At 42.1% G+C, this 12,203-nt stretch overlaps 1 protein-coding gene and 2 long non-coding RNA genes across 9 annotated transcripts in view; 1 reads left to right on the forward strand and 2 right to left on the reverse strand.

The window, feature by feature from the left end:
• Positions 1-3,975: 3,975 nt before the first annotated feature.
• On the forward strand, positions 3,976-7,039 carry LOC129163017 (uncharacterized). Of its 7 annotated transcripts, none has more exons than XR_011516087.1 (8): positions 3,976-4,586; positions 4,828-4,934; positions 5,111-5,158; positions 5,397-5,461; positions 6,003-6,167; positions 6,270-6,762; positions 6,831-6,892; positions 6,963-7,039. It is a non-coding gene; the product is annotated as an uncharacterized lncRNA (long non-coding RNA). The 7 variants fall into 7 exon arrangements; XR_011516086.1 differs by having other exon boundaries at positions 3,983-4,586; positions 6,270-6,370; positions 6,595-6,762; positions 6,831-7,039; XR_011516084.1 differs by having other exon boundaries at positions 3,977-4,586; positions 6,270-6,892.
• Positions 6,178-9,264, reverse strand: LOC107389494 (uncharacterized). Its single transcript, XR_001573446.3, has 4 exons — positions 8,689-9,264; positions 8,342-8,448; positions 7,742-7,850; positions 6,178-7,665 (listed from the first exon to the last, which is right to left on the reverse strand). It is a non-coding gene; the product is annotated as an uncharacterized lncRNA (long non-coding RNA).
• A 1,404-nt stretch (positions 9,265-10,668) lies between these two features.
• Positions 10,669-12,203, reverse strand: part of col4a3 (collagen, type IV, alpha 3) — a 39,928-nt gene continuing 38,393 nt past the window's right edge. The window contains exons 51-53 of the mRNA XM_070543275.1: positions 11,834-11,948; positions 11,570-11,745; positions 10,669-11,402 (exon numbers count right to left, since the gene is read on the reverse strand). Of these exons, the coding sequence (XP_070399376.1) occupies positions 11,315-11,402; positions 11,570-11,745; positions 11,834-11,948 (379 nt within the window). The 3' untranslated portion in view covers positions 10,669-11,314. The remainder of the gene's footprint in view (positions 11,403-11,569; positions 11,746-11,833; positions 11,949-12,203) is intronic.

Raw genomic sequence — 12,203 nt, forward strand, 5'->3', positions numbered from 1 at the left:
AGTTTAAATAAACCAAAAATACCCAGCAGCAAACAGACCAGCACGGAGGAGAGATTGCTACCACCAAAACAGCTCTCCTAATGTCTGAAAGAAGCTCCCTTATGAAGGGAGAAACGCTCCCGGTGATGTTCTACATCTGCGGTAGAGACGAAGCAGCGCATCTGACCCCGGAAGTTGTTGTCCGTTGCCAGGAGACGAAGGCGGGCAAAACAGGAAAATAATCTAGTAGTGGACGGACGTTGTTCCGGGTCTTCGGTATTTGGCGGAGATGTTAGTGAAGGCGGAGAAGAGGGCGAACTAGAGGAAAAACAGGCAGATTCCTCCTCTATTTACAAACTCCTGGGGATGCAACAAGTGGACGTGGTGCATCGACTACCGGATCTGACGTCGACAAATTTTTAGAATCGAGCCGTCGACGTCATCGATGCGTCGCCACAGCTCTAGCCCTGAGCAATTTTATGACTGAATAAAAAAATAAAATAAAATATCTACATTAATTGAAAAATCATCTTAAATAATCGAGATCTCAATTTCGGTCACAATAATCGTGATTATTGTTTTTACCTTAATCGAGCAGCCCTACTTTAGCATATCCGGTCACATAATGATGACGTCATATTCAGTGGTCGTTCTGCATCATTTCAGGCCTCGTAGTCAACTGTCTGAACCGCTGAACAGAAGTGCCTGGCTTATTTTCTAAGTAAAATAAATATGTGCAATACGTTGTCAACATCAGTGAGTCTCTAAGTCTATTCTTTTTGTATGTTATATATGTTAAAATATGTGTAAATAGGTCGCTGATTAACACTTGCAATTTAGTGTTGTGATGGTTTTAAAAATATTCTGAAGGTAGTAAAAAAAGGTATTAAAAAGTAGTAAATTTTACTTAGGGATTGCTGTATATACCCTGGATTCTCTCTACGACAGACGAAAGTTCTGATTGGCTGAGAACAATGTGTCATGCATTTCCATGGTAATGTAGATCAGTCTGTCTGGTGCAGTCCTGTTTATTCATTAAACACATAACTCATGACATCTTTATTTCACAGATCATTCACCTGATTATTAATGATCAACATATGCTTGGATTAGCTTATCACAAATAAAGTACTTTGATTAATTAATGGAAAGCGTTCTTCTTCTCTTCTCTGTCTCTTCTCCTGGAATGTAAACATACTGAAACCAGTGTCCGACCTTGGCGATGTTACTATGTGAAGGGGCAGCTGTTAAGGGCAGACAATAGGATCTTAATAACGCTACACACACCCCTTTTCAAGGTCAATGTGGTCCTGCAAGAGACCCTCGAAGAAGGCAGGCAGGAACGTTTAGAGGGTTTTTAATCAGGAACACACGGGACATGAAAACAAAGGACAGACAAGGAACACAGAACTGGGAGGGTTTAAATACACGAGGAACTGGGATCTGCAGTGATTGGGAGACGAGAGGCAGGTGGGAGCAATCAGGAGAGACCAAGCCCCGACAATGCGGGACAGAAATTGAGCCCAATGCAGAAGTGAAATAAGTTGCAGTTCCACCCTCATCCACTGGGGGCTGGTGTCAGAAGCGAGCAAATCCTCATTGACTCCCATGTTAAAAACACCAATTTCACTGCAGAAATAAACATGTTTACAGCCTGGTACCAAAACATGTTTTTGGTTTAAATGATCTAGTTTACACTCATGACAACTCTGAGGGGGGTGAATTCTTTTCTCACTCTTCTGTTTAAGTGTATTAAAAGCCTAAAATTCTGTATAATTAATGAGCATCAGACCCACGTGACCGCAGAGCTAGCTCCGTGGAAAGGCCTCAGTAGAGCCTCGGTCTGGCCTGACTACTGTTCCGCCATTTTCAGTCTCAACTTAGACCATTACTTGTAGCGTTTGTGCATTCTTTTTTGGATATTAGTTGTGCAATTGTTGGACAAAATGACTTGCTGTGGCATTAATTGCACTAATAGAGCGTCCAAGGAGTCTCCACTTCGTTATTTTGGGTAAGTAAAATTATATTTATGTATTTTAGGTCACTGCTGAGCTGAGCTTAGATTTTAACATGTACTGTTTAACCATGAAATTTAAATGTAATAGGGTAAAACCCAGTGCATTTAACATAATGCTGCACTTTAGAAAATGGGTTGAAATATAACATGTTGGTGGAGCTGGGTTCCCACTATCGGCTTGTGGAGCTCTCGGGAGACCGATGTTTTCCACCCGTTCTCCCCTCCCCACAGCTCGTTGCATCTCTGTCTGATCGCGGCTTCTGTCTGCTGTGCGGGCTGCCGGCTTGTGGAGCTCTGGGATGGAAACCTTTCCATCCAGTTCTCCCCAGCGGCAGCTCTGCGCATCTCAGATCGCAACGGCGCTTGTCTGCTGTGCGGCTGCCGGCTCGTGGAGCTCTCGGGAGACCTCTGTGTTCCACCCGGTTTTACCCAGCGGTCAGCCCGGCGTATCTCTGACTCAGAAGCTCTGGTGTTGTGCACAGTTAACTCCGGTTGTAGCTAGGTTGCTACCTCCGTTAGCTTAGCTCCCACCTCTGCGTTAGCTTTGGGTTAGCTTCAGGTTAGCTTGTAGCTAGTTCGACCGGGTGTTGTCAGTTGATCCCAGCCTTACAGCCACACCCTCAGCTCCACCTCTCTTCCCTTTTGTGGAATTGTCTGGGCTTGACGGAACCTGTGACACGGTCAAAATGGCGGTGGTGGCCACCTCCCATTTTTCTTCAAAAACGTGTTATTGGAGTCTATGGAAACCCATTGTCCAATATTTATATGTCGATGGGAGAGAAACAGAACTGAGCAGAGTGGGGAGACAGGACAGATAGTGACACAGTGCAGAGACATCAGAATAGGAGTGATGTGTGCTCTTCTGTTTGCTCCTGTTAGGAGCCTCGCTGCAGAGTTCTGGACCAACTGAAGGCGGTCAAGGGCTTTTTTGTTAAAACATGACGATTGTGTTACAGTTATCTAGATGGGAGGAGAAAAAGGCGTGGGTGGCCGTTTCACGGTCATGTTTTGACACCAACCTTTGCAGTTTGGAGATATTTCTTAAGTGATAAAAACAGTTTCGGACCAACGTTTTTGAGTGACCTTCAAGAGACTTTGATTGGACAAAAACACCCAAATTCCTTAAGTTTGTCTTGACGGCAGAGGATAAATGACCCAGTTTTAGACTAATCAGAGGAACCGTGCTCTCAGGGGCAATGATCAAGATCAATGGCTAGATCAAGAATTCTGTCTCATTGACTTTAATGATTTTTACAAGTGAGTTTCCTACGGTGGCCTTGAAGGACAACCCACATCAACAACTAATCACAGACTGTAGTGTCCAGTAACTGGAAGGTGCGCCAGTGTTCAGCGGGCCTCGCCTCTGTCAGTGCGCCCCAGGGCAGCTGTAGCTGCATCGTAGCTCATCCACACCGGCGTGTGAATGGGTGAATGACTGTGTTGTGAAGCGCCGTGGGGGGTTGTAGAACCCTAAGAAGGTGCTTTACAAATACAGACCATTTACTGCTGCAGAAGATTGGTAACCAGCTGTTCTCCATAGTTTGGAGAAAATGTCCGGCTGTCCTTCCTCCTTGGCAAAACAACGCGCTACAGACAGAATAACGTCTGGTTCCAAAGACCAGCTCTGTTGTCCAATCAGTGGTGTCTCTGCTTGAGCTCTGGTTCCTCCTTTTCCTGGTAGGTTTGTGTAATTGTGTTTTTCATCTAGTTACACCACCAGAGTGTGAATGTGTGTGTGTGGCTGACTGGCTGTGTTGTAAAATGCCTCGGGCTAGGATCCTAGAAGGTGTAATATAAATACAGGCCATGTTTATGTTTATGTATTTAGCAGATGCTTTTGTCCAAAGCGACTTACAAGTGATAATCGGCATGTTGCCCTTGAGGCTCAGACCAAGCTTTGTGACCGGAGCAGAAGTTCTGGCTTCTGGAGGTCACAATAATCTTAACATTTTATTGGACCCTCAAAGGATTGAGGACTCTTATGGGATTAGATTTGTGCCAATAGGATCAAGAAAAACACTTTGGAGAGCAAACAAATTTTAAGACACTGAGAGAAAAAACCTTGGTTTCAAAAGAAAAACTTACGATCTGAATCAGATTCTTAAAATGATCAAGAAAATCACTGTGACGGTCAAACAAAAATTAAGAAATTGACAGAACAAAAATATTGACTAAAGGAAAAAAGCATGTTTCAAAAGTAAAACTTACTACCTGAATAAACTTCTTAAAATGAGTAACAAAGTATGTTTCCTTTTTCTGTTTGCCTCTATGTGTTTTTGTTATCAATTTCCTTAGTTTTGTTCTCTCTGCTCAGAGCTTTGCTCTCACTTCCAGATTTGCACTTACACTGTCTGGCTTTCTCCTTTGCAATCCCTGAGTTTTTGGTTGCAATTCTGACACAACCCTTTCGGGTGGGCGGGACTTCTGAGAAGTCCTCTCCCATAGGACAGTGGTTTCTCTTGAGTGACAGTTCAGTGACCTGGAAGTGATGTAGCCTCCAAGACATTTTTTTCCCACCTGGTCAACAACATGAATTTTGAGCCCCAAACAGGTTATTTCTGCTGTCTGTGGTGTCTACTGAGGATCTAAAGTGAGTATTGATAATATATTTTATCTTTTCTTAGTTCATCTGTAAGTTAAGCCACTTTTTAAGTTGGTTTTAACCAGATGCTAGCTCACTAGCTAGCTGCTAAGCAAGCCATTGTGCTAGCCTCAGGACAATGGACTATTGTTCCAGAGAGACGTATTAAAAACTCATCTTAACATATTCATTACTGGGTTCATGGAATTAATTATTGCAGTTTATGTTAATAAGTTTGCTAATTTTTCAGGAACCTGTGGAACATTAGAGACTTTGCAGCTACTGGAGCTAACCTGTGTACTGCTAACTTGCTACAGAGGAAGCAGCAGAAAGCTGAGCTAACAGGCTGTTTTGCAGGTAAATACTCTTTTAGTGGAACTGCAGAATTTTTATGGTATAACTCAGACAGAATCTACATGAGCTATTGTGGGAAGACATTTAAACTACATTTACATACAGATACATGTATTTTTTTATTCCATGTTACTTGGACGGGCTAAACAAGTTCATAGTTCTGCCTGCTCCTTTTTCAGTGAAACGAATGGATTTTATGATGTAACTCTGACTGAATAATTATCTAAGTGAGTATGTTTGATAATACATTTCTTTCCAATATACAGATCTGACATTTGTTTGTCAGAACAAGACAAATCAGATTCAATGTGCTTTCTGTCACGTGCTCTGTATTCTCCATGAAAAGAATGTTATCCAGGACAGATAATCAATAATGAGTTAAATACATGCTTTAAATTAATTTTTACATAAAATCTATATTTTTGTCTAAAAGCTATTATTTATGTATTTATTCTTTCTTTTCAGATTGAAAACTGCTGCATTGCATTACAATGGAAGTGCTACACAGCCACATGCATCAACTGCAGCTGGTGAGCTAAGACACACCATAGTGTACACAAAGTGCACTGCAGACAAGGGATGTAAGAAAATATCAATATGACAATATATCGCGATGTATTTTCCCAGTAATATTGTATCGATATTCTCGAACTCTGTCTCTAAAATATCGATATGGCAATATATCGTGATATTTTTTCCTGAGATATTACATCCATTTTCAAAAGCAGTGTATCTAATTTTTGGAAGAATTTACATGCAAACATTTGTGTATTTTCTTTGTTTTTGGTGCATTTTAAATGTGGCCCGCTAGTTGGCAGCAGTGTGCACTGGGTTTTGTTTCCACCATTGAAATTTAAATCTCGCTATTATGGTTCAGAAACTCATGTTATATATGTTAAGTATCAGTTTGGACTGTTTATTGAATATTCCAACAATAAATTCTGTCAAAAATACACATCCCTACTGCAGACCAATCCCACCTCATGTAGTTCATATGCTGTATAATAAACCCACAGTGATGGTTATGGATAAATATCTGTACTAATGGTAATCTTTTTCCATTGTTTCCAGTTGACAAGCATATGGACCTATTGTTCGAGTCCGTGGTGGTGGATGCTCTACCATATCAGGAGTCTGACTAAGTACCTGTGCCTGAACCTCTCTGTGTCTAGTTCAAAAGACCTGAAAGACCTGCTGTAAGCAGGCACAGGATAAGATTTTAAAAGAACCTGTAAGGTGAGCAACACAACACAATATAAATCTTTATTATTATTGTACGCTGTACAGCTAGAATAAACTTGCATGCTCAGAAGCCACGTATGATTACATCGCCTACAGGTTGCCTGATGCTGAACTTCGGGCAGCTGCGTGCTCAGTGGAACAACCGCCTGTGGGAGGAGTCGTTGTGTTGCTGTTAGGAGTTTGGGTCGGAGTCCTGGGTTTGTGTTCCCTTTAATCTCTTCATTAGCCTTGCTAGTCACCATTGCAGAGCACCATGGAGAGGCTTACCTGAAAACTCTTCTCATGGGGCAGGCACATCCTCACACACCTGTAACCCCATCCTTGAATAAAAGCTGGTAGCTGGTCACTCATCAGTGTTTTAACCCATATCTAGCCCATGACTCTGCCGTTTTTCAAACTTACGTTCTCATGTTCTATGCAGATCTATGGGAATTCTTTCCTTGAAGCTCCTGATCACACAACCATACTGGCAGTCGGCTTACCCACTACCTTCTGCTCACCCGCTTGCTACTCATGCTGTCATTCTCCCAGACTTCTGGTTGTTTCTCCACCATTCTGCTGTCTCCCGTCTGCGCTACAATTTCAGACCGTAAGTACCTAAACTTTTCCTTTTGTAAGTCATTCTTTAGTCATTACTAACACTCAATTTTACCTCAGGGCCTTCTGATCTTTAAACACTAAAACCTGTGGCTCCATCTCTGTGGTGTTTCTCAGACTCTGTAAGCTACCTGCACAGTCTAAGAAAACCCTGACCTGTTGCCTCTTACTAACCTCTGCTCTTCCTCGCAGAAGCTCCTGGTTCCTGATCTCCAGCAGTTACCTCTTCAGTCATCCGTCAAACATTTTAATAAACTGTTTTTAGCTCATTTGTCTCCTGAGTTTCTCTGCATGAAGGTCAGTTTGTTGCAAAAATCATGACATCAGCAGTTACTTTGCACCACTCTGTTAAACAGCTGATATTAATTTCAAGTGTATCTTTAAAAATACATTGAATGTCAAAGTGAATGAAAGGCATCCATTCAGCTTTCGGTGTCTAATGCAGGATTTTACGGACAGGCACCAAAACAGGAAATTTATAAATTGAGATTGATTTACTAAATCAGGTAAACCGTAATAAAACACTAATGTTTAAAGTCCGGAGGAGGGAGGAAGGCTTTATAGCAGGGGTATTCAATTCTAGTCCTGGATGGCTGGTATCCAGCACGTTTTAGTTGTTTCCCTGCTCCAACACACTTGAATCAGTGGTTGAATTACCTGTGCAGCAGCTCTGCAGAAGCCTGTTAATTATCTGCTGACTGAAATCAGGTGTATTGAAACAGAGTTAAAACTAAAACGTGCTGGATACCGGCCCTCCAGGCCCAGAAGTAAATACTCCTGCTTTATAGGCACAGAGAACTCCCATCAGGATCCTGGAGACGGCACAAGGAGATGACGACATGAGTGTGCCCTCCCAGATCACACCAACACCACCTGACCACATGGAGGCATGTGTCTGTAAGAAAGAAAAACTGGTGATGTAAGAGATTAAACAAAAACTACGAACAAAATCAATTTTACAGTTGTTTAACCTGCTGAGCATCGTCTCCCCAAAGAGCTGCACAAAGGTGCAACTGGCTCAGAACCAGGGTGCTCCGTTGTGCAGGTAGTCACCTCCTCCTGCTGACTCCTGAGGATTACCTACAACAAAGGGAAAACTGATATCAATAAGGAAATAATTAAATCAGAGCTAAAAGTTTAATTTTAGTGTGACGTTTGAGATTGTGGGAAATAAATGTGGACATTATGATTTTCTATTGTGGGGTCAGTACCTTGGGCGTTTCTCTGTAGCAACATTTTGTCTGGCTGACAATGAAGTAAAAAAGTCACCAGTTGAGGCAGAGTTAGACTACATTACTCCAGCTAAGCTAAATGTAGCTAAAATAGACACTAGTCACCAGACTATGGTTACTATAGATTTACTAGAGAGTTACATCATATAATCCATTCGTTTCACTGAAAAAGGAGCAGGCAGAACTATGAACTTGTTTAGCCCGTCCAAGTAACATGGAATAAAAAAATACATGTATCTGTATGTAAATGTAGTTTAAATGTCTTCCCACAATAGCTCATGTAGATTCTGTCTGAGTTATACCATAAAAATCCTGCAGTTCCACTAAAAGAGTATTTACCTGCAAAACAGCCTGTTAGCTCAGCTTTCTGCTGCTTCCTCTGTAGCAAGTTAGCAGTACACAGGTTAGCTCCAGTAGCTGCAAAGTCTCTGATGTTCCACAGGTTCCTGAAAAATTAGCAAACTTATTAACATAAACTGCAATAATTAATTCCATGAAACCAGTAATGAATATGTTAAGATGAGTTTTTAATACGTCTCTCTGGAACAATAGTCCATTGTCCTGAGGCTAGCACAATGGCTTGCTTAGCAGCCAGCTAGTGAGCTAGCATCTGGTTAAAACCACTTAAAAAGTGGCTTAACTTACAGATGAACTAAGAAAAGATAAAATATATTATCAATACTCACTTTAGATCCTCAGTAGACACCACAGACAGCAGAAATAACCTGTTTGGGGCTCAAAATTCATGTTGTTGACCAGGTGGGAAAAAAATGTCTTGGAGGCTACATCACTTCCAGGTCACTGAACTGTCACTCAAGAGAAACCACTGTCCTATGGGAGAGGACTTCTCAGAAGTCCCGCCCACCCGAAAGGGTTGTGTCAGAATTGCAACCAAAAACTCAGGGATTGCAAAGGAGAAAGCCAGACAGTGTAAGTGCAAATCTGGTAGTGAGAGCAAAGCTCTGAGCAGCGAGAACAAAACTAAGGAAATTGATAACAAAAACACATAGAGGCAAACAGAAAAAGGAAACATACTTTGTTACTCATTTTAAGAAGTTGATTCAGATAGTAAGTTTTACTTTTGAAATATGTTTTTTTCCTTTAGTCAATATTTTTGTTCTGTCAATTTCTTAATTTTTGTTTGACCGTCAAAGTGTTTTTCTTGATCATTTTAAGAATCTGATTCAGATCGTAAGTTTTTCTTTTGAAACCAATGTTTTTTCTCTCAATGTCTTAAAATTTGTTTGCTCTCCAAAGTGTTTTTCTTGATCCTATTGGCACAAATCTAATCCCATAGACTCTCTTCTACAGGTGCAGCAAATTACTGTAAGCCCAGGACACAACCGAGTGTCGCCCGCGTTCTTCAGTAGGTCCAGTGTTCTCACAGCTGATTGGTTTCATGTTTATGTGTTTAGCAGACGCTTTTGTCCAAAGCGACTTACAAGTGATAATCGGCATGTTGCCCTTGAGGCTAACAACAACTTGACATCAATCATGGAGAGGAGGGAACAAGGAGTGGACGGTAGAGAGGGGGGACGGGTGCAGGGAGGGTGCTAGTTTAGAAGATGCTCTCTGAAGAGCAGGGTCTTCAGGAGTTTCTTAAAAATTGAAAAGGAAGCCGCTGTTCTGGTAGTGCTTGGAAGGTCATTCCATATTTGTGGAACGATGCATGAGAAGAGTCTGGATTGTCCTGAGCGTGGTGTAGGCACTGCTAGCCGATGATCCTGTGATGACCGGAGCGGCCGGGCCGAGACGTAAGTCTTTGCAAGAGGATTCAGGTAGATGGGAGCCGTACCATCTCGGACTTTGTATGCTAGTGTTAGCTATTTGAATTTGATGCGCGCTGCTAGCGGTAGCCAGTGGAGCTCAATGAACAGAGGGGTGACGTGTGCTCTTTTTGGCTGATTGAAGACCAGACGCGCTGCTGCGTTCTGGACCATTTGAAGAGGTCTCACAGTACAGCCTGGAAGACCAGTTAGAAGGGCGTTGCAGTAATGGAGGCGGGAGATGACAGTAGATTGCACCAGGAGCTGGGTGGCATGTTGTGTTAGGTATGGTCTGATCTTTCGTATGTTATACAGCGCAAAGCGGCATGAACGAGCAACAGAGGCAACAGATCTTTAAAGGTCAGGTGTTCATCAATCACAACACCCAGATTTCGAACTGCCTTTGAAGGAGCCAGAGATAGGAAGTCATTTTGGATTGAGATATTGTGCTGTACGGATGGTTTTGCATGTACCATATTTCAGTTTAATGTTGCGTTTGGTGATTTGTTGATGTGGTTTGCATTTTAGGGCCACCATAGTTTCCTCTCTGGATTTAAGAAAACATCACAACTCAACTCAGAAACAGCAGATTAACTTCATGCTCTCGCAAAAGTCAGAACCTAAAGTCCCACAATGCACTGCTGCAAAATGGTTCAATCATAGAGCAACATTAAACCCCCTTTTACATGTAAACTCTCTTTTCCGTGGCGACTCCACCGCACTGTTATAAAAGTATTGGTGGTACGTTCCTGACATGACCCGCTATACGCCAACCAATGCAATGCTATGCTATCATACAACTATGAGAATCAAATCAATAGAAATAAAAAAAATCAATCGTTTTAGTAGAACAACATATATGTAGAAAATGATTTATTTTATTTGAAATACAACCCATAATTTAACAAATGATTTGATAGTTTATCAAAAACAACTTTTATTAAATTCTTACAACAGTTAAGATGTTTAGAAACACGCTTCAGAATGTCATTTTCAAAGATCGGCGACGGATGCACGTCTTCATCATGAACGAATCAGAGTTTCGAAGGTCTGGTTGGCGTGAGGGTGGATCCAGTGTTGTTGAGTTCTCCTGCCCATCAGAACGTCTCTCTAGGTCCACGAGAACCATACGAACAGCAGATAGTCTACATTTGATCTCTTTGGCCATCAGCCAGGACAGGTAACGTTAAACCTGCATGGAAAAGTTTGTCTTTGGGTTCGGTTCTGATTCACCAACAGAGAATTTAACACAAGAAGACTAAACAAAAGGTGAGGGTTCAAACTACTACTTCCAACGTGACTTTTACACCCTCCCCACAAAATAATACAATAAAAATGAAATGAAATGCTCCTTGAATCCATAAGTTTAAACAGTTTATATCTTAATCATCTCTCTGGCGCTGAACAAAGTGGTTCAGGTCCAGATCTTCCTCTTCAGGCCCTGAAGCTCTGAGCCAATCAAATTTGTTCTGAGACCGTGTTGTCCCTCAGTGCTGATGTCAGCCTACAGAGTCTGGCGATGGTTTAAGTGTTCATAGGGGCTGGTTCATCTTAATTTCTGCTTCATGCACACTCGACAGCGACTGATTTTCCCATCTGGAGAGTTTCCACGGTTCCTCCAAGGCCTCGGTTTTCTACAGAAGGAAGACATTCCCAGAGAAAACTTCACCAGAGGAAACACTGACAGAGAATTACACGTCAAGTTTCCTGGACAGAAATGTTTGAAGAAGTCTGTCTGAGTGTGTGTGATAAAGGATGTTTGTTTCTGTTGATGTTGCACGACTGAAGGTGTGTGTTTCACCTGAACATGTTTTGTTGGTTTAAAGCTGCTAGCCAATAGCTGTAGGTGCCACTGTCCTTCCTGCAGGTTCCCGGACTTCCGTTACATTCGATGAAGGGCATTTTGTGAAAGCTTTCCAGACAGGATCCGGGTGAGGCCAGAGGTTGACCAGAACCCTCTGCCCCAAGACCAGTTTCCTGCACACCGGAAGCATTTGAAGTCAAAGTTTGTTTTATTGTAAACTATTTTATTAAGACGCATTAAAATCAAAGAAGTCCAAGTCACCATCACGAAGGAGAATCCCACCCAGAGAGAGTTCCAGTTAGAGGGACAAGGGGGGACTGCACTAGTCTGACTGTGAAGAGCGATGACATTGGCTTTGGCCTCACACACAGAACACCTGGAACATATAAGCACACCTCTTACTATACCTGCTAAAACACCAGCTACCACACCTGTTAACACACCTGGCACCACTTAAGTTAATACATCAGCTACCACACATTTATACACATGCTACTACCCCTGTTAACACACCTGGCACCTCTTCAGTTAATACATCAGTTACCACACCTGTTAATACACCTGCTACCACAACTGTTAGTAAACCCACTACCACACCTGTTAACACACCTGATTCCACTTTTGCTAATAC

This window comes from Nothobranchius furzeri, chromosome 13 (genome assembly GCF_043380555.1).
Source record: "Nothobranchius furzeri strain GRZ-AD chromosome 13, NfurGRZ-RIMD1, whole genome shotgun sequence".
Lineage (NCBI taxonomy): Eukaryota > Metazoa > Chordata > Actinopteri > Cyprinodontiformes > Nothobranchiidae > Nothobranchius > Nothobranchius furzeri.